The sequence below is a fragment of the Podarcis bocagei genome (assembly GCF_964188305.1).
Source record: "Podarcis bocagei genome assembly, chromosome: 5".
NCBI lineage: Eukaryota > Metazoa > Chordata > Lepidosauria > Squamata > Lacertidae > Podarcis > Podarcis bocagei.
The window spans coordinates 72,587,601-72,615,143 of record NC_138129.1 but is presented as its reverse complement, the minus strand read 5'-3'; the positions used below and the strand labels follow the sequence as shown (position 1 = coordinate 72,615,143).

At 42.5% G+C, this 27,543-nt stretch overlaps 1 protein-coding gene across 4 annotated transcripts in view; it reads left to right on the top strand.

The window, feature by feature from the left end:
* Nucleotides 1-27,543, top strand: part of SYDE2 (synapse defective Rho GTPase homolog 2) — a 53,022-nt gene that overhangs the window by 15,826 nt on the left and 9,653 nt on the right. The window contains exons 3-8 of one of the 4 annotated variants that reach the window (XR_014008107.1): nucleotides 1,797-2,896; nucleotides 4,069-4,195; nucleotides 12,132-12,313; nucleotides 15,453-15,684; nucleotides 21,795-22,288; nucleotides 25,380-25,480. Coding sequence is in view for 3 of the 4 variants with exons in the window: in XM_081193943.1 (XP_081050069.1) it covers nucleotides 1,797-2,896; nucleotides 4,069-4,195; nucleotides 12,132-12,313; nucleotides 15,453-15,684; nucleotides 21,795-22,285 (2,132 nt within the window). In the remaining variant the exon portion in view is untranslated. The other 3 variants (XM_081193943.1, XM_081193942.1, XM_081193944.1) reach the window with 3 other exon arrangements.

The following is a 27,543-nucleotide window of genomic DNA, read 5'->3' as shown; positions in this document are numbered from 1 at the left end:
AGAGAGTGGTTCGCACTAACCATAGTTTAGTTTCCAGATTGTTGTTTGAGTTCCCAGCATATGGGCCAACTTTTTTAGAGATACATGCCTGCTTTACTTTTCATCTCGTTGGCAGTCTTGTTTCTTGGTGCAAGAGCTTCCAAAGGTAGCATAACAACTATGGTCAGTTCAAAAATTTCACATCAGAACCATATTCTGTGGTTTCGGATTCTAGTTTGCTGGCTGATCTCAAGCCATGCTTTGCCAATTGAGACTTTGCACTAAACTGTAACTCACAAGGAGAGCAGGTGCTTTTGTTTTTCGTTAACTACAGCTTGTTTTGTCAGAACCCAACAAAAACCATGCACCGTTTATCTTACTTATTTGGAAAACTTACAAACTGCTAAACATGAGCAGATATCATAGTGATGTACAATAGTAAATAAGAGAACTTGAAGGCTCTTTGCTATTTTCTTATTGGATTCAATCATATACTGGCAAATTCAGCTTGTGAAATTAAAGCTGTTTTGGAAGCTTCTTGTGCAACGAAACTGCTTCCTCAAAAGGTCAGACTCTTTCTGATATGGAAAGTGAATGAAAATGCAATGGAAAGTGTGGTATAACTTTTGCTTCATTACAACGTTTTCCAGGCTCCCTGGGGAAAAAATCTAAATGCTGATCATTTACCGGTAATCTTTCTGCAAACAAATCAGGATGAACCCTCAATAAACAGGTCATCTGGAAAAGTCAAGGCAAATAAAAATAGTTTTACTGGAGAAATTAGCTGTTAGGAAGCTGGCTTATTTCAGCAAACCATAGTTAAGATTAACCATGCTTTAGAGGTCACATTACTCCAAACCCTGTAGTTAGTCAAAACGGAAGCCAGAGCTTCCGATCTCCTCCTCAAGACTCACCTAGGCTTACCGTAATAAAGCTTAATTTGTTATGATGCCCTCATGCAACCACAGGATGCAGGGCTCCTGATTAATGCTCAGTTTTTCTTCTCCTGGCTATGATTAATTTTTATTTTTATTTTTTTAAAAAAGAACAGTCATCCTGGATCAGCACGCAAGCCGGTAATCCTTTGCTGAATCCACTGAATGCTTTCTTAATTCCTAGGTGACTATCACCTGGGAGCCAGCAGCTTTCCATGACACACAGAAAGGGGCATTGTGCAAGAAAGGAAGAGGGCACTTTGGGGCTTGAAGAAGCAAGGCAAGTTAGAACTGTTAAAAGACTTCCAAAAGCATTCCATCTCCACCCTGCCCATCAGAAGCAGAGGGGGACATGGTTGTTTGACAAGAGGGGGCAAATTACGCTCAAACATGATGCAGCTGTTTAAAAGATGCAAGTTCTAGAGCAAAGTTAGGTCCCCTTTAATTTTCCATTCTTTTCCAGTGGCTTGACCTGGCAGACAAGGCACAGGAGTCCTTTTTTCCAAATGACTTGCTTGCACAGAGCAGTTGCATCCAGGAGTCTCTTCTTCTGAAAGAAGCTAAATTAACAAGTCTGAGAAGACAATGCAGAGAGACAAAACAGTACATAACGGGCAGGGATCGGTTAATTGTTCCGAGGCAGATTCTTAAGGGAAGGATGGGGCAGGTTCCTTGAGTGGTTCTGCTTTTGGCAGAACAAGGCAGAAAAGTACAGTCCATAGGTCAGAGCATGTTGTAGGAGCATCTGATGCTCTGCGTTGTCCTGAATAATACCACATATACCTTTTTCAGGTCCTGGCAAATTAGTAGCTTCTTAAATTAAAGTATCCTTTCCCTTCATTTTTAATATGTCCCTTTCTTCTTTTCCCCACCCCTGCAAAGGTCCTGGGATCTTGTCTGCAAGCAAGTCCGAGATGGGAGCGGCAGAAGGTTCTCCTCCGAGTCCTAACCCTTTGAAGAAAGGTGGTTCGATAAACTGGTCCTTCCCTGACAAAATAAAATCCCCGAGAACGGTGAGGAAACTTTCCATGAAAATGAAAAAATTGCCTGAGCTGAGCAGGAAGCTGAGTGTCAAGGGAAATTCAAGCCATAGTAGCACGGACAATTCTTCGTTGCTTAAGAATAACTGCCAGGTCATAGGTCACGGGTCGCTACCTTCTTCCGGGAACATCACGGCAGCAGCCAGCAGGAACGTCATAAGCCGGTACCATCTTGACAGCAGCGTGTCCTCTCAGCACAACTACAAAAAGAAAAGCAGTGGCAATTCGAAATCCTCCAGCAAAGGGGGCTACCTCAGCGACGGAGACTCTCCTGAGCTTATAACAAAATCAGGGAAGCACGGCCTCGAATGCCGGGCTGGGAAAGGAGGAAAGGAAGCATTCCCAAGCAGCAACGGTAGTAAGGCGGAAATAGACATTGACGCTTTCAGGCACTACAGTTTCTCCGACCAACCTAAATGTTCCCAGTACATATCTGGACTCATGAGCATCCATTTCTATGGCGCGGAGGATCTGAAACCGCCAAGGATGGACTCCAGAGACGTCTTCTGCGCCATTCAGGTAGATTCGGTAAACAAAGCGAGGACTGCCTTGCTGACTTGTAGGACGACCTTTTTGGACATGGATCACACTTTCAACATAGAAATAGAGAATGCACAGCATTTGAAATTGGTGGTCTTCAGCTGGGAGCCCACACCGAGGAAAAACCGGGTCTGCTGCCATGGGACAGTGGTCCTCCCTGCTCTTTTCCGGGTGACGAAGACTCATCAGTTGGCAGTAAAGCTGGAGCCCCGAGGTATTATTTATGTCAAGCTGACCCTCCTGGAGCAGTGGGAGAATTCTCTCAATGGACTAGATGGAGAAAGAGAACCGGTAATGTTTGGAGTAGATGCTCGGAAGGTTGTGGAGAAGGAAAACGTAGGCTTGATGGTGCCCCTGTTGATGAAGAAGTGCATTATAGAGATTGAAAAAAGAGGCTGCCAGGTAGAGTTAATTAAAAATAACAACCACTGCATTCTTCTGCATTTATTTTTTTGCTGCTTAGAGCATTACCCCTATTTATTTACTTTTGCTATAAATAATGTTGTCTTTGTTGGATGCACCATATCCTTCACTTCCTTAGTTTGGGGTAGCACACCTGCATTGCAGTGGGATGAAGGCTGCTCTCTCCTGCTCTTTGCAGTCATGGAGACATGATGTGTTTGTATGATACACAAAGTGGAGCGGTAAAAGCAGCCTGTGCCTTCTGGAACGCCAACAATCTATTGTGGGTCTAATTTTCCTCTGGCCTCAGGAACTTCCAAACCTGGAATATGGTGGTAGTGAAATTAATTGGGGTATTTTTGTGCTAATCTAAACAAAACTGAACAAACAAAACAGCTAGTTTTTACTGTCCCAGTGTGGAAGATGAAGTTGTAGTAAGCAGTTTTGATGGATAGATTCCTCACAGGGCAAGTTTAAATGTTTTATTGCTTTTATGGGAATTACAGTCATCACATGATAAGCTGAGAGCATGTAATTGCTATCAGAGGTTATTGCGTCCTCTGGTCATAATGGGATTATTGAATTTCCAAGAGTGGAGAGAGAGAGAGAGAGAGATTTCTCTCCCTGTGGCTTATTTATTAAGCCTTTTATGGGTTCCTAATAAAGGAGCCTTTGGGGCAATTTTCTAAACAACTTTGCTACATATAGCCTAAAGACGATTTTGCCTACTGGCTGGCTATCTCTCTATGTAGAAAGCATTCATTGCCTCCAAAGAAGCGAACTGATGTCCTTTGTAATTTCAGCTTATTTTATCACCTGATACTAATTTCCAGGTTTCCAACAGTTTGACTCCACCCCCAAAGGCACACCCCTCCATTGTCTCCCAAGACAGATGGATGCCAACAACATTAATTTACTTCGTTATATCTCTGGCAGAGTACTCCATAGAATATTGATAACCGTTATGTCTTTTTCTAGCGAAAAACTCGTACTGCGTGCCAATGATACAATCTGCATGTCTCTCAGCATCTTTGGGGATCTTGCATGAATATCTTGATGCTTCTACTGGGCTTACTGAAAACTGTGTTTGTGTTTGGTATTTAACTTACAACCTTCGTATTCCTTAGGTGGCAAACCTGTGCCATGTTGTAAGGTTATGATTTTGCTTCTAGGTTGTAGGCCTGTACCGTTTATGTGGCTCAGCAGCCGTCAAGAAAGAGCTTCGTGAGGCATTTGAGAAGGATAGCAAAGCAGTTACCCTCTGTGAAACCCAGTACCCAGATATAAATGTGATAACAGGTAAATAAAATTAAAAACCTTGATATTTTTTTTTAAAAAGGAAGAATATGCTTAAAATGTCTGTCAATGTCAATGTGAAAATTATTTTCATTTTGGTAGTCTACACGTGGAGCCATAGATATCATTACAGTGGTACCTTGGTTGTCAAACTTTATCCGGAAGTTTGTTCAACTCCCGGAACCATTCGGAAACCAAGGCGTGGCTTCTGATCGGCTGCAGGTGCTTTCTGCACTCAGTCGGAAGCCGCGGAAGCTGTGTTGGACGTTCGGCTTCCAAAAAACGTTCGCAAACCTGGAAGTAAGTGTTGAGCTTTCATGGAATTTTGGGTCTTCAGCTTGGACAGTTCCTCAGTGCTCATCTGCTTAGGGATTCCTGATCAGGGCTGGTTCCCATTTATCTGATGAGAAGGAGCTTTTGTCACAACATTCTGTGTATATATGCTTTATAACAGAAATGGAAAAATGCCCAGAGTAAGTAGTTGCACTGGCTGTGTAAGGCAGGGATGAAGCTGACATTTTTAAAATAAAGAGTATGCTTTCTGTTTTGTTTTTTAAAAAAGCAGAAATGCTCAGGACATGATCAACAGAACCCTCTAACTTCCCTGACTAGTAAGAGCTAGCTGAGAAAGGGGAGGAAGAGAGTTCCATTTTATGCTGACCATGCATAGGGCAGGATTATGCCATCAAACAATCCTGGGTGTTATTTTTTGGCTGGGTTTGGGGGCATGAAGGTTATATCTTACAGCTATTTCACCTTGTTATTTGCCAAGGCCTACTCCCACCCAGGATCCAAAATGGACATGGCTTGGAGAATGTAGTATCAAACAGAGAATTGCTCAGATTGTCCTGCACGTTTGGCTTAGGGTGGAACAAAATTAATATATTTTGACTTATTTTGCTGCTGGAATTGTCTTCCCCAGGTAGTTTTCAGGGGTCACGAAGCCATGGGAATACTGGAGGAGATTTTAGAGCTGCTGTAGGATTTAGCAACAAGGACAACTTTTATGACATCGAAATTGCTTATCTTGGGGGTCTAACTGCACTCTTCATGCTGGTGCCTGTTAACAGTCTTGTTTAAAAGAGCAAACTGGAGGGGAATTTAGGTCGGAGAAGTGAGGGGGGGAGGGAATGAGCCCTTAACCCTTTCCTCACACATCATCTTGCTACTTGAGTTCAACCTCCAAGTGTTAGCCCCACAAGGTTCAAAGCGTGTGTTTACTAGGGCCTGTTTGACTAAATTGTGTTCTGGGTCAGTGCTGCACCTGTCTGTTATTAGTTCAGCAAAAATTGCTGAAATAAAATATAGCAATTCTGAGTGTCTTCTCTGGTGTAGATGAATCTGAATACCTGGCTTGGACTGTCTTGATCCATCTCTTGAAATCTCCGATTAAGCTTTCCCCTCAGCTGAATAAAAATGCTCATGGAATCCTTTTTATGGAAAATTCCTCTTTGTGCTCCGTTTCCATTTTGGATGACAGCGGCCTCAAGTGTGGAATTTCCTGTGGGATGGACAGTTTCAAGCAACGCCATCTGAATTACAGCCGTTTTGAGAATAGAATGTCTCTTTCAATCTTGTCTCTCTTGATTTGAGCTGCTGCGGCTGCTCTGCTTTCATTTGTGTGCACAGGCTAGGCTTTGTAGCACTGCGCAGTAATGAGAACATAGAAGAAGTCAGGCAGAGGTCTCTTGGAAGCTTGCAAGGAGGGCAAGAAATCAGTAGGTCTTGCCTGTTGTGTTTCCCCAGTATCTAGCATACAGAGGTACACTACCTTGTAACGTGGAGGTTTCCTTTAGCAATCATGGCAAACAGCTGCTCATAGACCTGTCCTGCATTAATCTGTCTAAAACGTGGAATGCATGAACAGTGGTCGGAGATGATGGAAGTTGTAGTACAACAACATCTGGGGTGGGGTCCACAGGTTTCCTACCCCTGGTATAATGCTTCTTTTAAAATAGCCATCTAGGCTAGCATCCATAGCATGATTATATCTTACATTTAAATGTGGTTTTGTTTTTGAGCATTGGTGAAAATTCCAGTTACAGTCATACTTTAGATCTCAAATGCCTTGGCTCCCGAACAAATCGGCTCCCAAACGATCGAAACCCGGAAGTGAGTGTTCCAGTTTTGAACCATTTTCAGTCTGCCGTGGCTTCCGATTGGCTGCAGGATGCTCCTGGAGCTAATCGGAAGCCGTGCCTTGGTTTTCAAATGGTTATTCTGTTCAAGAACTAAGGTACGATTGTACTTCAACTCTCCAGCAAACATTTCAGTGCCTGTATCCTTCATTTTGGTGGCAGCCCTTTTTAAAAAAACAAAACAAAAAAACACTGTTCCCCAGCTAATGACAAATTCCAATAATGCCTGGATCAAGTTGAGTGTGTGACTGCTGAATGGTTAGTCTTTAAAGCCCAATGCAAGGATGGTAAGATGTGTGTGTTGTTGTTGAGTTCATAAGAATCTGAGCTTTCACTTAAAAAAACAACAAAACAGGACATTTTTAGCTCTCGTTGTCGTTGGTCAAAAGCCTAAATGAGCTTCAACAGCACCTGTTGAAATTGGCTGGGAGCTCATGAGAAACAAAGAGGAATAATAACTCAATGGGTAAAGACAATGCTGTCCGCATGCAGATGTCCACAGGTTCGGGGTACCTGGCATCTCCAGCTAAAAGGAGCAGGGCTGGGGAAATATGCTCCCTGAGACCTTGCAGAGCGTTGCCAGCCAAAGCAGACAGCACTGTGGGCTAGCCAGGCCGCCAGTCTGACAGTACGCACAGTGCTGCTTGCCAGCATGTGTTTTAACTCGTAAGCCCTGCAACACTTCAGATAAGGCCGTTTCAATAGATGAGAGCAATAATGGCCGTCTGTATACGCTGTAACAGAAATCCAAACCGGATGCTTCTTAAGCAAAATCAGAATCCCCTTCTCAGAAGAAGAGTGCTGGTGGACTCCGGTTTTTGAAAGGTTTGTTTGTTTTCGGACAAGATCAGATACAACGAAGGAGGTTTCAGCAGTTTTTGCTTTGCCACAGCAAGGGCGGCACCTCTGGTGAGGAACCAGATTCCTCCCAGCGTTGAGGCTGCCCTGCACAGGGGAGAAGCACAAAGTCGCTCATGTAGTGCTTTTGCCAGCAGCATACTCTCCCTGCCGACGCTGGGGGTTGGCAGAAGGTAGACTCGCGACTACCATTTCGGGCTTGGCCAACCAGAAGTTGTTGACCACTGTGATAAAGAGAAAGGGAAGGAGAGACATAGAAATGGGAGGTGTTCATTGTGTTAGAAAGGTAGTAGGAACCAAAAGGGCTAGTGGTAACCATGGAAACGCAACAGAGGCTCATACTTTTTGTTAAAGCTCATCTTGTGACTCCTTTAAAGGTCAGGAGAATTCAACTCTCCATTGAGTTATTAGCTTTCAGCAGGCACTTTGTAGGCATTTGCCACCGTGAGGGCTAGAAACTTGTCCTACAGCTTTGAATGGTATGACCATTTGGGTGCTAACTCCAAATAGCAAATTCTGTTTTTAGAAGATACGTATTTACTAATTTGGATGGTGCAAACGGTATATCAGTGAAATGGGTGCAATTTCACTGCTGGGATTGGGGGTGGTTTTAGTTCTTAGCATTTATTATTTTGAGGCTGATGTGTACATGTGTATGATAAAACACATTGTTCTTGTTAAAAGTATTTTGTTGAAACCTCAGCATAAATCGTAGTTCTTTTTAAAAGCTGATTCGTATTTGTTGCTGCTCCCCCCATTCCCACTTTTTAATTAACTGTGGGGTGTCCCTAGGACTCTAAAAGGCACTCTTTTACTTTGAAAACTCCAGTTGGTCAAGGAATGTGCATTTAATTATTAAACCTCAACTGAGGAATGCTCCTCTGGCTGGCAAGCAATTAAATGCACATGTGATTTAGAATAATGTGTTCTGCTGGATTTGGAACCTGGTCGGTTTCTGACATTGCTGCATCATTTCTCCTTCCAGCCATGTGAATTTTCATCTTGGAGTAAAGCATGTCATACACTTAACAGTTCAGTGGGTCAGAAAAATGGGAAATTAATGAGGTGGATTGGGGGAGGTATGTGTTTTCTGCTTGCTGCCTAAATTAGTTCTGTGTGGACAGTGGTGTATCAAGAAAAACGCAGCTGTCAGGAGAGGCAACTCCATAAAAATAACTGCCGTCTCTTACAGAGCTCAGCTAGTGAAAGGATTTGGAAAGGCAATGTGGGTCAGAGGGCTGACAAGTTATTCTGTTCAGGAATTAAGCAGGAGAAAGTGTTTTGAGAAGGAAATGCCAGGTTACTCTGTTGCACAGCTCAATGCTGATGCTATGAATAGACATTGCAAGTGGTGCCTCTGTAACTGAATGTGTTTAAAATACAGGACAGATTCCTTTCCTATCAGTTGCATATGAGCTGTCTGCAAAACTTTTTTTTTAACCATTCTGGTGACAGAATTTGATATCCCCACCCCACCCTGTTTCACTATATTCCCAAACCATGATTTGTAAAGACCAGTTTCTGTCTATTTGGTTTCACTGCTTGTCGGGGTTGTAAATTTAGGCCTACCTAGACTTGAAATAATTGTGTGAAATGCATCCCGTTGGCTTGCAAAGTAACCATCAAACCCTCCTCACTTACTAGCAAGGTTTGAAGGCTCTTGCGTCAGATGGGCCTCTTAGGAGCTGTGGAATTCATAAAGAGCTCTTTAGTGTCATGTTGTGATTAAACAATTAGCCTTTACATTCTGGCTGGTTCCAATATTCCTTGACATCAAAATTATGTAGTCTTTAGGGCTTTTTCAGCAGCGCGCCCCCCTTCCCCAAACAAAGAGTGAGAATAGAATCCCTCACTTTACTCTTAAGGATTTTTGCTCTTAACAAAGTCTTCAATTAACACAGTTCACATTACAGTTGGGTCATAGGGCAGGATTTGTGGTAGGCACACTGAGGCTTGCAACAAGTCTTGCTTTGTTAAGGAACACTCAGCAGTGGTATTTCTGTCATGGTTCGAGGATTAGCAAGGCCTTTATTTGGCAGATACTTAAACTGGTATCTCGGCTTCCTATTTTCAGTTCTCTTTGTTTTCATTCTACATTAAATGGTGCTATTTATTGAAGAGCAGGCTGTGCTTACCTAGTTGGGCCATGAGTTATGAACAATACAAAAAAGGTCCCCTGCACCACTGCATTCACCCCACCCCACCCCAGTTAAAACAACTGAGCTGCCATTTTAAGAGTTTATAAAGTTAGGTTTTTGGATTTCTGAGTCTAGATATTTGGTAGCACAAAACAAATATATTGGTTGCCATTTGGGGTATTCCTAAAAAGGGGAGGGAGTAGTTTTAAAGCTTGTATGGTTGCAGAATTTTGTGTTGGGGATGCAGTTTGTTTTAACTTGACTGCTTGACTTAAGTTACAGATAGGTAGCCGTGTTGGTCTGCCATAGTCAAAATAAAAAATAAAAAATTCCTTCCAGTAGCACCTCAAAGACCAACTAAGTTAGTCCTTGGTATGAGCTTTCGTGTTGGTATGAGTGTATCTGAAGAAGTGTGCATGCACACGAAAGCTCATACCAAGAACTAACTTAGTTGGTCTTTAAGGTGCTACTGGAAGGAATTTTTTATTTTTTATTTTGCTTGACTTTAGTTTCTCAAAGCAAAATGTTGGGGTCTGAAATGAATAAGGTTACATGATCTACAAAGCAAACTATACAAAGTGTCTGAGATCTCACTATCTATCTAGGAGAGTTGTTTGTCTTCCTCTGTTCGCTTGGCATTTGGACACAACTCAAGATACCATAACCAGATTTTGCATGCTGGTTGGTTCCTGTGATAAAGGAGCAGATTTCTTTTTTTTGTATCTTTGGACACCATTTTCAAGCAAGATGGTTGACTGAACATTTCAAAAGTGTGCTTATTTTAACTACTGATTTTAAAACTACACTGATTATTTTTTTAAAATAAATTTTAAAAATTCAAGCGATGCCAGGTATTTCTCCTAGTATGAAATTACTCTTGAAATGCCAGGTATTTCTGCTAGTATGAAATACTCTTGCACAGGGATGTGATGCTATGTATTTGGCATCCGGATTTATTTTTGCACAAGTACCTGTTATATTGAAATTAGCATTTGCGCTCATCATTCTACGTTTCCTGTGGTGGCTTTGCATTAGAAGGGGGAAAACCTAGTGTGATAGAATATTGCTGGTGTTTGGCATGTTACTTATGTGAAGAGAGGGCAAGGGTAGGGTTTATTGCTTAGCTCTGTTTCCAGTATTGCATGGCTTCTCCTGCCTCCACCATGTCTGCCAAAGCTTACTCAGTGAGGAACAGTCAAACATGTGGAAGCTGTGTGATGTACATAGTGAAAGGTCCCTGTTGCAGAAGCTATGGCAATCACAGTGCACAACCCTGCAGCACCCATCACCACATTTAAAACACTGTACACTTGACTAACAAGAGTAAAGAGACCTATAGACAAGAAACTGTTCTAAATTGTAGCAGAGGAATTCAGAAGTTGCTAAAAAAACAAACCCAAAACCCCTCTATTTTGGGTTTGTGGGTGAAATGTCTGCTGGCTCCTTGATGCAGTTTCTCTTCCACAACCACAACACATTCCACACTCCTGTGGAAGATGGCATCATAGGTCCAGTCTACAGATGCAACAGGACGAGGCGGTAGAATCGATGGTATCATTTCAGACCAGAGGTTGCTAGAAACGGGGGGATTAAATTTTTAAATGTTCCAATGTGTTGAGAGCTTGCTTCAAGTTGATCAGCACAGTAGGCGAAAAGGTAGACTAGAACTCTTCTCCTCAATGATTTACTTTCATATTTCCATGGAGGTATGTGTTTGGGTTTTTCTAGGGGGTGGTGGAGTTCGGTAGAGGAGTGGTTAAAAGCAGCATGCTTCACTTCTAGCTTGAAGCACGATATAATCCATTCTGCCACCTTGTTCTTCTGTGGGTATAGACCCAACCACAGTGTAAAAGGTTCTAAACGCAAGATTCATTTTCTTTCCTTCAGCCCGGCTGATCCTCATTTTGCTGCTTTAGGTTTGAGCAGCTGCTTCAGCCTGTAAAAATTTCTCTCCCTAGGGTGTGTGTTTTTGTGTGAGCGCCAATTCTGGGCTTTGAATAGCATCACAATGGTAAAGTTAACACAGTACTTTTTCTTCTACCAGTATGTAAGAACTGGTACTACAAGATTTCCTGATATGGTGAATGGTAGTCTTGAAAGGGCCATAGCTCAGGGGATAGAACATTGGTTTTGCATGGAGAAGTCGCCGAGTTCAGTCAGTGGCATCCCTCACTAGTGCTAGGAATGTCCTCTAGAGAGCCACTGCCAATTATTGTAGACAACACTAAGGACATGGACTCAGTATAAGGTATCTCCCATGCTCCATAAGAGTATTGCACTATCAAAGAAGGTAAAGCAAAATGGGAAAACAGAATATGCAGAAAAGGAAAATGTCCCAGTAATTGCATTCTACCCTGAATGTCCAGTTCTAAGATTATTGGAATTCTTTTTGGCATAACTCATCAGACGTTGAAATGGAAAGTGTTATAGTGTTGTGACAGCTTCCCTGTATTATTTAATTATTAGATACTATTTTCTTTTTGGCCATCCATCCATTAGCAAACATTGAATACAGAATTCGTGAGGGAAGGTTTAAAAATCGGAATTAGAAATCATTGCGAGATCTGAGAACTGGAATTATTTGCAGGATTTTATAATATGCAAAATGGGCCATTTGTAACACATGTGCTTATGCATACATGCCTTGGGATATATGCTCATACATACATGTATTGAGGTTCTGGGATGCTCTGGGAGTGGTACCCTTGTACTTTGTACATATGCTCACAGTGTGTGCACGGAGGTGCCTGCTGGCGTCTGTCGTTGCAGTTTGTTCATTGCACCTTGTCTGCATCTCTTCTGAAGGTGTTCTCAAGGACTATTTAAGAGAGCTACCTTCCCCCTTGATAACCAAACAACTCTACGAAGCTGTGTTAGATGCCATGGTGAAAAAGCCCTTGAAAATGACAGCGAATGGATGTGATAATAACCCTGGTGATTCTGAGCATACCGTGGCTCTCTTGGATTGCCTTCCAGAAGTGGAGAAGGTAAGTATTGTTTGCTGGTCTGTTGTAGATGGCATATTAAATTCCAAATCCGTTTTAAAGAAAACGGATTGCGTCATGACCTGAGACAAATGGACTCTTCCATAAGATGTTGGACTACATGAATCATACAACAGGGGCGTCTGAAAATATTGCTAAGCGGGTAGTTAGATCAGTCTAGTGAACCCATACTTATTCATGGCAATATTAAGCTGTTTTTGTCTTTGCATTGCTGGGTTTCCATGATGCTAAATAGTGTTAGCTGACATTCTGTCCAGATTTATGTTGGCATTGCTGGAGGTGCAACAGCAGAGATCATTCCACGTGCAAATTAAAGGTTTAATTTTATTGGTATTAAAGTCAGCTAGTCGAGGGGATAGGTGGAGCTGTTGCTTAGCAACCAGGCTGAGAGTGGCATGATGTTTGCTGAGGTAGAATGTGGTCCAGTTGACTATGTAGTTCTGAAGTCGCTTTTCTCTGTGTGGCTCCCTCTGCACTATAAATTTAAAGCAGTAAACGTGCTACTTTAAACAGTCAGGACTTCTCCCAAAGAATTATGGCAAACTTAGGTTTTTTGTTTTTGAAATATTTTTATTAGCTTTCAAATTATTATGGAGCCACAGAGATTGCTAAACTATAACAGAACATTCAATAATATATCCACCCTAAGGACCAGGACATACAGAACCTAAACAATATTAAATAATGGCATCCAGTCTGAAATCATGACAACCATATTTCTCTAGACTGCATGGGGAGAGATGCCTGTAAATCTGAAATTAAACTGTGTGAAATTTAATTCCACCGCAGTGATTAGAATGATCAAAACCTTAGTTTTTTTAAGGGTGCTGGGTATTGTTAAGAGACCACTATTCTCACAGACCTACCATTTCCAGCGTGGAAATCCTTCTCAAATAGATCCATGAACTCTGATAATGCTTCTTGTTTGCCTGCCTGGATGGGGTCTGTGTGTGTGCTAGAGATGGATGTGCGAGTGTGTTAGGAAACTAACCTGCAGACTTGGCATCTAGATAATATAGATTGCAAGTGTCCTGCAAGAAGGTTTGTGTTCTGCTACTGTCGCCATGCCCCCGGTAGTGAGCAAAGCGAACTTTAGACTGCAGATGTTTAAAATCATCTGCTAAGCACAGCAACTTAATGCTCCATCTTAGCAGATCATTTCCATGTAAACAGAGGGCCTGGGAGCCAAAGAAAGAACATATGTACATGGCAGCAAACAACACCTGCAGCTACAGCTCTGCTTTTAATTATTTGTTTATGTCCTACACAGTTCCCACTACCAAAGAAAGAAACTAGGTTTTTTTTTGAGAGAGAAAAAAAGAACTGAACAGTGGCTTTGTCTTCCACAGTGGAAAATAAAAAAGCAAATCTCCCAACAGTTCTCTCTTAGGCATGCAAGTCCCCTTTTAGATCCCCATGCCGGCAAAAGCAGCTTTGGCAAGTGCTGTGTGGTTGCTTTCAAACAGTAATTTAAAAATGGTAAAGTGCTGCATTTTGTTTATGAATGAGACGGTGCGACGTCTGTGAGTGACTGAAAATAAACGAAAGGCGAGATCGTTCAGCAATGCTGGTGGAAAGGCCCATTGATTTTGAGCAAAGCCGAACACTGTGAATGTTTAACCGACAGTCAACAATAATGCGTGTGCCTGTTCTGAATATATCAGGAGACAATGATTTTATTGACTTGCTAAGCTGCCACGTGTTGACTATTTATCCCTGGACCACTGTGATTTTCAAGCACCTCTAATGAAAGACTGCTGCTTAATTAATTTCACACACAGCCAACACAAGTGGGCATTCTAACCTTCCCAGTGAAGGGAACCAGCTGCGCCATTTTATACTCGAGCAGCTAGACAGGGGCAACTTTTTCCCCCCTACGTTGAGTTACTTATTCCCAAAGCTTTATTTTTAAAAATAATATTTATGTTTTCTTCTGGCCTCTTACCCTTTCCTTATCCAAGAGGGGGCCAAGAGGCAGAGATGAGGCAGGCTGCTGCTGAAGCCCACCCTTTTGTTGTAATCACCTCACCTCCCTTCTGGTCTCTCAGAACCCAAAGAAGTATGAAGAGGGTGAAGCAAAGACATGCAAGATGACAGAGCCTCAGACTGCCTGGGAAAAAACTGGGGGAGGAGGCGACTTAGGGAGCTGGGGGAAGACATGGACCTTGAGTCCTTGCAACTGCCACATTGGGGCAAGATCTACCAGGAAGTATTGTTGTGCTCACTAGGCCTGGCCTTTGGAGCGTGTTTCCTTGAATGAAGAGAGTTAAATTTACTGCCACCGTGTGAGTTATCGCTGACACCCACCCTGACAGAAAGGATGATTGTAGTCCCACAACATCCTGGAGGAATACTGGCTAGGTGAGTTCTGTGGTGGAACTCTCACATGTTGCTGTTGTTGGCATAAGAGAAAATTATGTGATGATACCAGTTGGAGAAAAGGAGACACCTGCAAAAGGAAACCATGCATGCTATGGTAGATTATTGCTCTGGTTTTTGCTATCGCGATGCCCACTGCTGAAGAGCCAAGTGCTGAGGCAAAGAGCCCCCTGCAGTCTGCCCTTAATCCTATGGGCTGCTGTGCCAATAAAACAGTTCCTTGATAGCTAAAGCTTCACTTTGAGACTGAATGTGTTTTACAATGCTTCCAAAGAGCAGTGTGAGCATAAAACATACTAAAGATTTTTTAAACTGTAACTAAAATGGCCCATCTGTGACTGATTATGCACCCAAGTATGTGCTGAAGCATAGTTCTATGTTTATGTGGAAGCAAATCCCACTGTTTTCAGCTAGGCTTATTTCCAAGCAAGTGTGCTTAGGACTGCAGTTTAGGGCTCTTTGGCAAATTGTTCCTGAAGAAGGAATTACAAAACTCAGAGCACCTGCGAAAACACCAGTTATCTGCGCCCTTCTACGTGGCACACAAAAAGGTACTATCGAAAGGTTATCTTCTGTTGACTGTTGGCATCGTGCATAAATGACGATATTGTGGCTATGTGAAAAGGCCCGATTCTTCAAGAGGATTAGAAACAAAACAAAAACCCTCTTTCCCCACCACCACCACCCTGAAGCTAACTAACTCAAATTATTCCCCACCCCATTTTTTTTTTTTAATTCTTAGGCTACTCTAAGGATGCTGTTGGACCATCTGAAATTGGTGGCTTCGTACCATGAAGTAAACAGAATGACATGCCAGAACTTAGCTGTGTGTTTTGGGCCTGTGCTTCTCAGCCAGCGGCAGGAAACCACCAATCACAACAACAGAGTTTTCACAGATTCAGAAGAGCTTGCCAGTGCCTTGGATTTCAAAAAACACATAGAGGTTTTGCATTACCTCCTCCAGCTGTGGCCAGGTAAAAGTCTTAGAGGAGCATATCTGGAAATAATTTAACTCTTTATTTGCAGAGGGGGAGCTGCGTTGGGCTGTAATCCAAACCCCTACGCTGGGTTTAGGAGGGAGGCATTTCTAGGCTCACTTCTGCCAGCTCAGCTGGTTCCCCACTGGTTTGCCCAGTGGATAGCCCTCAAATGGGGCATTCCAAGGGCAGGGCAGTGTTGAGCCAACCCCCGCTAGAGCCCAGGCTGCTCTCAGGGCCGACACTGGCCAGCAAAAAGCCTGATGCAGCCTGCAGGGCCTCAGTAGCAGCAGCTGTGACAGATTTGGATTGCAGTCTTAGTCTGTTGCTGCAAAAAACCAAACAAACCAGAGTGTCTTAGCACATTTATTACGGCTTAGCTTTTGCAGAGTAGGGACCACTTCATCTGATGCATGAAGCATTATCCTAAATGGGCAAGTATAGGTACATATATATGTGTATATATGTATGTACACACACACACACACACACACACACACACACACACCTGTTGTAGAGGAAGAAACAGTATTATAATCAAGGAGGTCAGGAGCAAATGAAAATCACAAATTACATAGTGTGACAATTACATTAAAGTAGAAATGTATGTAACAACGTAACAAGGACCATTCACAAAGCAGTGTTGATGGTAACACAAATACACAGTCCAGGCATGAGTAAGCTAATCACACCTATAGTGGAGTTACCTTGATTCAGGCTGCTGGTGATAGGACCGAACTTCTTGATAAGTTGTAATTCAGCAGGCGTCAAGCTGGAGTTTCCCACCTGAAGCTCCTTTGCTTGAGAATGGCCACCTTAAGGTCAGTAACTGTGTTATGGGGAAGTTGAAATGTTCTTACCTTTATTTTTATGTATTCACTTATTTATTGTATATTATTCTTGAGTTTATTTGAGAAAGGTGATTCAAAAGGGTTTAAATAAAAATTGGTGGTGTTTATTTTATTTTCTGGCATGCCAACTAGAGGAAAGGAAGTAAATAAATAGAATATGAATGTTGAAGTGTTCCTTCCCCCCGCCCACCCCCAATGTAATAGCATAGCAAAAAAATGCCATTTTAGGTATGAAGACAGAGTTTTTTCTTGTGATATTTCAGAATGCTCTTCATCACCATACTCTCTCAGTATTTTTCTCCATCGCCGATTACTGGTGCCTCAGCAAATAACTTATGCCTTAGGAGTATTTCCAGAATGCTTTCTGGAGCCAGAAATATTTGATATCAAGCTCTTAATCCCATTTCAAGCAGAACTGCTTCAGTAGTCAGGAATAAAGCTGATGATCGCAGCAGATTAAGTAGGCAAGTCTGTGAAAGGCTGTGTACTGGGAGGACTGTCTCATGTTCTGCATAAGTGTGTTTTCGATTGCCTGCCTTTTTGTAATTTTGAATGAGCCACACTTAAGAGGCTTGATCCTAACACTGGTTAATGACAACTGTTAAGGTCAGCTGTGATCAAGTGAAACTCATTTCACGATAGGTTTGTGGCATCACTTGCCAGATCAGATGAGTCATCTGAAGCTTCCCTAAGGAGATGGAGGGTTCCCCTGTGCTACCCACTGGTTCCAGTCTGGTTGCTGATATGGACCATAGAGTGGATGGGGCAAGTCTGCTTCAACTGCCTTTTGGGTGCCTAGACCACATTTAGAAATTGTTTCCATCTCCTACCATCTTTCTACCATCAAACCCTGATGGTAGGAAAGATTGGCTATTCAGGGCAGAACCCTAGCTTCACTGTACTACAGGTTGTCGATTGGTAATATACTGAAAGCCCAGCCCACTCTTAGAAATGGATATTTATGGCCTTCCAGTGTTTATGCAGCAACAATATCTCCATTTCCAATCTGCAGTAATGTGGAATATTCTTCATCCACCAGTTGATCCACCCAGTGCATAGCAACGTAGCTGTCTGGAGTTGTGTGCTAACATTCTCAGTTGGTTAGAGGGTGGTGCTGATAACGCCAAGGTTGCAGGTTTGATTCCTGTATGGGACAGCTGCATATTCCTGCATTGCGGGGGGAATTGGACTTAGTTGATCCTCAGGGTCCCTTTCAACTCTATAATTCTGTGAGTCCAGCAAGCAGGATGCAGTGCAGATCTGCAATTAAATTTCACTGAATTGGGGGCAGAGGAGACTATTGCACGAATGCAATAAAGACAAAAATATTTAACTGACCCCAAACATTTAGAAGCACTCACTTGCTGTCCACGAAATACCATTGTTGATGCTGTCCCCTGAGCTGCTGTATAAGTGCAAGTCTCCTGTTTGCTGCTCTGTAAGTGCAAGGAGCATCCCCCAAATGGGTCCCTGTTCCTCGGTGCTCTTGCTTTTGTCTTTCCTTGCCACTGAGAGCTTCTGCAATGCCCTAGTTGCTGCACAAGTTCGTTCACCACCTTTCCCACAACAGGTACAACGGAAACCTCTCAAGGCAGCTACTCCCCAAACTGCTGTGGCAGGCCAGGCTGAAAGAAGAAAGTGCCTTCAGAGTAACATGTCTGCTCCTAAGCAACAGCATCTTCTGGTGGTCACATGTATAATGCTAGCTATAACTCGCAGCCTTGCTTTCAAGATCTGTTCGTTGCAACCATGATGTGGCCGTGCTGTCAGTGGAAGCTGAGATAGTCTCGGTAATTGGACAAATCCTCATGTTTGCCCAGGAAATGAGGGCTGTGGCTGGTTGCCTAGGATTTATGAATCTCTGATTTGAATGTCAGAGTTATAAACGTACAGAATGTATGGAGACTGCTTTGCTATATAATGCTTTTTTTTGGTGTGATTATTGTCAAGGAAGCTAACCATGGAACAAACTAGAGGATTGCAAAAACTCCTTGTAGAGGCATGATACTGTACAGCGTCTTTCGGCTCTTCAAGAATTTAATTAAACATTGTGGAGTGAGCTCTGTTCCAATGAAGGAGCCAGAGCCCAGAGCTTGGCTCTCAAAGATTATGCCTCCAATGGATTTGAAAAACTAGATAACCATGTTTGTGCTCCTCGTGGGTTTTTTAAATTTTTAAATGGAAAACACATGCTCCTTGTTCAGTAGGAAAGCTCAACAACGCTGGCACTTAAGGTTTAACACATGACCCTTTTGCCTTAAGAGAGCAAAGCCTAAACAGAAGAGCTTTTGTTGCTGCAGAGAGTTCTCCCCACTCCCGGTTTCTTAAAGAAAAAAAGCCGAATTGTTAAAGACTAATAACAAGACATATCCCCACCAATAAGGCTTGCTTTTGCAGGGGGCTCCCAGCTTGTAGTGTGCTGTTTATGGGCAGGATTTGACTCTTCACATACTACTGCAAATGCTGTGTCTGCAGTTTTTACTTTTTAAAAAAGAGAGAATCCCCTATTCCTCATTTTTGTGCAGGTAACGTGTCCTGCTTTTTTACTTTTGACCTCTACGGTTGTACTTTTGAGCCTCTTGGTGGTGACTTCTGTGGTGGTTTTCAGTGACTTACATGGCTGAGGATCACAGCAGTGTGCTCTTGTAATCTGGTGACCCTGCAAAGAATCTGGCCTTGTATTGCAAAGCCAAGGAGCGCGTACTTTCAACACAAGTCAACACCAATATTTCATCAGTGGAAACACACCCCCCCCTTTTTCATGGAACTCACCATTTCCCTCAAAAATACGAGAGGCACAGAGAATATTCATCTTCAGAGAACTTGAAGGGAGGAGGGATCCTCTCCATGCCCCAATCCAGAAAACTACTACAGATTTTTCAGTCCCTTGTTGCTTTCCTCACTAAAGTCCTCCATCTCCTAGTCAAGCCCTTCAGATTGACCAACTATAGGCCTGAACTGTGTCTGAATTAGACCATCTGGAAATCGTCTGAAAAGGCTCCTTGGTTGGCAACTTGATTCTGCAGACAATACGGAATGCTCTGGCAAAGACCATTCTGCTGTTTGCAGAGCACAATGAACACAACTGCTAACATCACTCTGCTTTGACTCCACTGTCATATGGCTGAAGGAGCAGCTTTTGCAGAATTGCCGCCTTATTGTGGGGTTTGTTTGTTTTTTAATTCCCAGCTTTGGGAAACAGGCAGGAGGACTCCAGCATCCTGTCATAGCCCTGTCACCTCCTTCCCAAAGCCCAGGAAGCTTCTGTCCAGCTTAGGGAGGAAGACGTGATGCCCATGTGTGTGACATCAGGACATCAAGACGTCATGTGTGTGACGTCACCCCATCGCCCTGGCAAGCTGGCGCCTCTGGCCCCAACTCTTCCTGCACAAAAAATTTCATGGCATGCCACTGATGCAAAGGCCTTTGGACTGTCTGGCCATGTACTCTATGGGGAGATGGCCCCTGTGTGTTCATTTGTCTTCTTTTTTCAGTGTGGGATGTCAGATGGGGAGTTTGTACGGTCGGAAAAACTAGTTCAAAAAACACTGGCTTTCTGTAATATAGTTGCCAAACCTACGCTTGCTAGAATGTTCTGTCACGTTAACGTCCTCATCCTTTCCCTTATTACCAAGAATCATATCTGACACACATGCCATGTGAGAGGCTCAAGCTGTAGTTTTAAAGTATGACATGCAAGAAGACCCCTTCTGTCTATCAAACTGTCAAAGCATAACAAGGTCCAACTCACTCCCTTTCCCCTTTCATATGTCCGCCATGCCATGCATGATCCTGTCCTCCCCTTTTTCTTAGCCCAGTTATCTTCCATCTTCATGCCTAAATAAGATGTTTCCCCAGACTTGGATTAGTCTATCCTACTCAGCGCTTGAACTGTGAGGGGAAAGGTAGCGGAGGCTGCTCATGAAATCCACAAGGCCCACCCCATACTTTCATCAGTTTTCTCCAAATCACGGTGCCCCACTCCTGTAGACTTCTAAATACAGAAGCTCGGAAGTCGGCCCCTGTCACAAAATGTGGTGGCGACAGGCCCGCTTTCCCCCTCAACCCACTCCCAAATTCAAGCACTGCTACCAGGTCCCCTCAGTTTCTTCTTGATCATGACAACCTTCATATTTTCCATCGTTCTCTGTTGATAGCCTTTCCTTCTCCCTCATCCTTCAGCCACGCCAGGGCGTTACCTGGTTTTCAACATCGTGTTATATATTGCCAGCTAAACCTCGCAATATACCAACATATCACGATGTGTGAAATAAGGATGGAGCTATGTAGAGACATTGGCTGGCTTCATGGTTTTCCCGCATCGTGATTTTTGTATAGCGCACACGCACACACATTATAATTACCAATTATGAAACCAATATCACGATATGGACTTCAGTTTTGGACGATATATTGCCCAGCCCTAACCTTAGCAAGTATTTAAGCATTTGGGGGAGGAATTGTGCCCCTTTCGTGTTCCGTATTGCAGCCAGCAAACTGCTAAAATTGAACAAAAATGGCATGATGGCAGAAGCACCATGGGATAAGATAAAGATATTTTACAGTTGAAATATTCAGCCGTCAGCTGTCAATAAAACATTTGTACTATTTAACCATAGGGAGCCGGTAACCAGAGGAGACTTAGTTTCTTGGGGTGTAGATCCATGAGTTAAGGTAACAAAAATTGTCAGATGTGTGTTGCATGTATTCCCCACCACTGTCTCTGAGCTGGAGTATATGGCTTCTTAGAGGTGGGGGGGAAAGAAACCTTTGAAAAGCTTCGGCTGGCTTTGCACACACTTGGATCCAAAACGGTCAGCTTTCTAGAGTGGTGGCTATATTTGCAAGCTGTTTTAACACTTGCCGGGCCTTGCTTTTGTCTTACACAGCTGAATGTGGATGGCAGATGAAAGCCCAGCCCTCACTTGAACTGCGTTGCGTTTGCGGGTTTGTGATTAACTTGCAGAGTTCATTGAGGCGCTTAGAAAATTTAACAGACTCCTGCGGTTGCAGGTGGACTAAGGCATGATAGTTTTGAGATGGAACGTTTTCTCCCAGGCTTCCCCCTCCTAATATAGGATTACTAGCTAGTTCCACTACCCCAGTAGTAGAATGTTTTGGCTGTTAAGTGTGCATGCATACATGCATGTTCCAATTGTAGAGAAATAGAGAGAAATAATGCAAATGTTAACACTGTTGGTTTCTTGTCATATACACCGTTCAGCTAACATGTCTTAAAACTGCTGTTTGTCTTAGTGCAACATTCAGCCGTCAAGGAATCTGCATTGACTGAGCAGCAGTCGTCTGTGAATTACTTGAGACCTAAGAAGCAGCGGCCTCAGATGTTGAACTTGAGCAGTACTGAGATGTCAGGCATCCTCAGGTCCAGGCCAGCCAGACTGGATAGCCCTTCAAGCAACCGCTATGCCGGAGACTGGAGTGGCTGTGGGGAGAGCTACTTCGTCAGCCCCAAGGAGGCCCTGAACGAAGCAGACTATGATGATGTTCCTTCGGAAGATGCCGAAAGTGGCGATGACGGTGGCAGAGTGGATGGCTCGGAGAAGCTCGCCGAACGGCCCCATTGCATGTCCAAAGAACACACTTTTCAGGCCTATTTGACAGTGCAAGCCATGGATTCTGCAGGGAACCACAGAGTAAACCTCAAAGATCTGCAGGAAAGCATTGATACTCTGATAGGAAACCTGGAACGGGAACTCAATAAAAACAAGCTCAACATCAGTTACTGATAAGTAATTTCCCTCTGCAATACCTCCTCTCTCTTTTTTTGCTGTCTCTCCCCCCCCCCTGTTTCTTCCCCAAAAGAGAGACGGGTGCAGTGCTGTTATTTCCATTGCATCGTGCAGTGATTTTGATCCACCGTGGGCTTAGTGCATTCGTATTACACAATCTGTTTATTGCTTTGTTGTAATTTTCCTCCCCCTTCCTTCTTCTCTGTTGAGGATGGTTTCGGGTTGACCCTTCTGGGTTTAAAATGGTACGTTACTTTTCGTGAGATTGCAGAATTTCTGTTTCCCTTTCAAGGTACTATGCACTTAGGAAGTTTGGACAATTTATGCAAGGTACGCAAGGCACCATCTCTGTCTACGTTACAGCAGGAACAGCACTCATTTGTTCCTGAACCTTTAGCCCTGGTACAGATGTTTTCCCAGAAAGGGAGAATTAACATTGCTGCTTACCTGATAATTTGCAGCGCAAACTGTAGGTAGATCATTTTTTTTCTACCATGTTTTGACACCTTATTCACTTGCAATGCAAAGGCTGCTATGAGAAAAAAAAGCTTTTTATATATACCTATATAGCTATATATGAAAACGTTTAAATGTACAAATATTAATGTATTCCTGCATTAACACTTTCCAGCAATTATTTAAAAGTGAAAAGAAATTAAATATTTTTCTAACTTTTTGTTTTGTTTTGTACATATTTATATACATGTATTAAAAAGCATCGGGCTTGATCTGCTCCATTTGGGGTACAGTGCTTGTGCATGGGGAGTTCACCATAGCCCTCCCTGTCCTTCCTCTCTTCCCCCCTGCTAAGCTGTTCCAGCTGATAAGCAGGAATGAGCCACATTAAATTCAGCTGCAGGTGGAAGGTTCCCCATCCCTGCTATAGAACATAGCATAGGAGATCCTGCCTCCTTACGCATCTACAGGCAGCATACTTGGCCTGTCAGAAATAGGAGGACACTGCATTCCTCCCCTTCCTTTCCAGCCTTCCCCTTCCCTCGCCGCAAGTCAAGAAACCAGAGCCTTGCAGGGCAAGTTCTATGAGACATTATGAGGAGCAATTGCTGTGGCTGCCTGTCTCAAACCCTTTGTAATCATTGGTACTTCAGGAAAGGGCCGTTTTAGATTTAAATATGACCACAACTTCTAAAAGGAATGTGTGTCGCGCGATGCCAAAATAAATGGCCCGCTAAGCAGCAGTGGATATGGGTCAGACCAGAAGGGACTTGCTGAATACCTGCGAGGAGTTTGAAGGCCACAGATGACATTGATATCTTTCAGACGTACAAGTGCGTAACTTTCCCAGATAATGTGTGCTTGTCGCATCGTGCAATTTCCACATTTTTAAAGAGTTTCTAGAGAGGCTTTGGCAATGGGAACGATTGTTTCCCAGAGTCCAAATTTCACACTGTGGTGGCTCACAAATATGCATATTGTTTAAAATACAGATTTTAAACAATATGCACATCCCTTTAACCCTTTCCAAAGTTCAGCCAGATGCAAACGATGGACAGAGCAGTATTTCATGCATGATCAAAGGCTCTGTTAAAGGCAAATGTTCAGAATAAGTTAGATGTGCGCGCACACACACACACACACACACACCTCCATGAGACTTAAATTGGGATGGATTTAAAGACTGAACATGTTTTCTGGTTCAGTCTCAAGTAGCAAACATAATTCAAGAGTGCAGATCCCTATGCTGAACCACGTTTATGAAGCTGTAGTCCTTGTGACTACAAATGCAGTGATCAGGAATTATGGCCTGTTTTTTGTTTTTTTTAAAAAAGGAGGAGAGTAGTCATATTGATTCAAGTGGGATATTTTAGATGTTCTGAAAGCTTAGTAGATGCTAAAATGGCTGTAGTCCCCTCTCCAAAAAAGTCCATCCTATTTTTAAAGGTTGACATGTGAATTGAGAAAGTGCCTTTTAAAAATAATATATCTAGGTCCTGAATGCATTTTGAAGTTCTTAGTATTTGCTCTCATACCAGAAATATTAAATAAGTATTAAATGAGACTATCAATTTACTGTTTATCTTGCCAGTTGTCTTAAATGAGTATTATTGACAGCACCTCAGCCCTTCCCTTAGAAGGGTAAATGTGACAAAACGTTTATTAAACTTGTCCTTGGATGTTGGCTATCTTAGTAGTTAACCAAAGCAATTGCAAGTCTTATGCAAATATATAAATGAAAACTCAACTTCTGTCCACTGTCTAGCAATAAAACCCAAGCAATAAAAATTATACAACCAATTGCCTCATTAAAAAAGGCTGCATTATTAATAATGCAGATGAGTAAGTTCTTAAATGGAAATGCTTTTAAAAATGTAAGTCAGCAAAGGTTTCTTAAATAGTGCTTTGGATCTTGCAAACTCATGACACACTGTAAGATTTCATTTTCTCCTGTATTATGTTAGCGGCCGTTCTCTTGGCCTATGGACCTTGTGTAAATGCTATTTTAACTTGTTTGTTTCCCTCCTATATTTTGTCTGGCTACTGTTGTTGTTGTTATTATTTATTTACAATAGGATGCACGAATTTGGTGCACGAATTTTTTGCCACGTTTTTTCCTAAATATCTCCACTTTTTATCCAGTGTCCTTTTTATTAATTTATTATCGTTAGTGTCTCAGTACACAGTACAGTCATTGCAATTAAATAACAACGGTACTGTTTGGAAATTTTAACCTGAAGCATTTATTGATAAGCTGATGTATTTTTTTAAAAGTATATATGTACAGGAAGTGGATTATTTTTAAAAATATAAATGTTAATTCTGAATAAAATCTGGATTAAGAATAAAAATGGGTTGCATTTTGTAAAAGGTTGCCATCAGTGCAATTTTTCTAGGAAAAGAGGTGCAGGAACTCACCATGAACAACTTCCTCGTTCTCTTAGAATGACGTTGGTGCCCACCTGAGAGGTGCCGCAACAAAATTCCAGCGAGTTCCGGCTGGAAAAAGCCCTGGTTGCCAATATTTGAAGATAAGTTGGATGTATTTCTGATTCCACATAATACCTTGAAAATGTATTTGCCCACACAGAATCTGCTGTGGTAGTGAATATATGTTTTCCTTCATATTTTTCAGGGCTAGTCGTTCAATGTGCTCAGCAACTGAGGGAGGACGAAGGCCTAATCTCATGCAGGAATTTGAGTGGCGACTTCAGTGTTATTCCTTCCCAGCCAGAGGTAGTTTATCAGAAACAGATTTCTTTCCAGCTCACTGTGTCAATTGTTGCATTGTTATAGCACGTGTTTTGCCATTTGCTACCAAGCCAGGTTTAATGTTTTGCTGTTATGGAATGAGTTCAGCTGAAGATGTGTCTCCTATAATAGGCCTGCCTGTTCACTGAAGTTCACAGTGTGAAAGTGCTCCTAATGTTATGGCCTTCTCCTCTGTTGCCATCTTGGTCCTCTGGGATACCCTCCTAGAGATGGAGTACAGCATTGTCTCCTTCCAAACATCTTCCCAGAGGCAACTTACCATTTCTACCTTTGAAAACTCATTGCCTGTCTGATCTGCTTGCTTCTGATCTTCTGCATTTGTGTTGTTCCGCTGACTAGTTTTAGATAAATGAGAACTTCAACATTGGAAAACTCTTTAGTTTTTGTACATCAGAATAAGTAGCAAAACCTTGTTTTGTAGTTTTGCGTCTGTGGCGTCTCATTCACACAGGAAAGCCACTGATGTTGCAGTTGTCTAGCAATGAACATGGATGTACAAACGAAGCCTTCATGTCTCAGTGGATAGATGATTGGAATTGGGCCAGAGAGAGAGCCTAGCTCAATAATGGGCTTTGCGTTTTTCATGCTTGCCCTTTGCATAATGAGAATGGAAGTAGCCTACTTTGTCACATTGTGAAAATCACAGTGCCCTTTTAGCACACACAGACATGCTATCAGAATGTTTAGCTTTCCAACAGCTTTTGAACATACAAATTCCCAACAGAAAATGAGTAAAATTCTAGTCTATCCACATTGTATCTCAAGCCAGAACATCATGTTGTTGAGTAATTTGATCAATTTCCCAGAGGCCTAATGAGCTACAAGAACACAAGGACTCTATTGTCATCGTCATCATCCCCCTACCTCCCTGCTGCAACATATCTGTTAGAGGGGGAATAATCACACAAATTAGGCCATTGTGCATATGACTGCACATGCAAATTCTTCTCATCCAGACGATTTCCAAGGGTGCCCCCCCCGAACTTCTGTGCCCACCTGCCATTCACTTTCACTTTCCCACCGGGCCTAACCTGTACAACTGCTTATAAGCAGGGGTGCAGAACCTGTGGTCTTCCAGATGTTCCTGGACTACAACTCCCACCATCCCTGCTGATGAAGCTGGCTGTGGATGATGGGAATTGTAGTCTTGACAACATCTAGGCTGCCACAGGTTCCTCACCACTGGCCTAAAGGGAGAGTTCAAGGCAACTCACCTTTGTTGTTGCTACCATGCTCAGGGCAAGCATGGAAGGGGGATAGCTCTAGGGGTTGGAAACGGACCCTCTTCAGGAGAGCAAGGCTTGGCAGATGCCCAAATGGCTGCTCTTTGCCTTGCATGACAGGAAGTTCATGGTTGTTCTCCCATCCATAGAACAGGCTGTGGAACTCAGTAATGTATGAGCAGTGTCTGAATTTAATTCTGCTAGCAAATTTCAAGATTTCATGTCGTCTTGGCATTTTGGCCAGTAGTTTTTGTTATATTACAAATAAACAAAGAACTTTAGTTTTAAGAAAGCCTAATATTAAATCCAGCACGTCGGAGGTATTTATATCTGTTTTCTTTGTAGCGATTGTTTGTGGCCATTTGGGAGAGATGCACGTTTTCCATACACATTATTTTAGAACTGAAAGAAAGCTCTGCTTGTTTCAACAAGCACAAATGATAAAAAATTTATGTGAAAAGTTGTGTCTCCCAAATGGGAATCCATCATCTGTCAGGAAACAATTTAATGATGCATTTGTTAAATTGAAATGCAATCTGAGAGCATGTATTAAATGGCTTCAAATCTGTTTTAAATTAATGGCTTCAGCACATCCCTGCTTAGAGGTAGATTGTGTGCCTGCATGATTTACAAATTAGATGTGTGGAAATTAAGAACTGTGATGATGACCCACTTGGTGGTTTTTGCTCACTTTATTAGAACCTTCTGTGACATGCATGTAAATGTTTCCTGCTCTTATTAAGAACAGAGGAATGCCTGGATTCTACCCTGGTTAATACAGATTACATTTTACCAGCATAAATA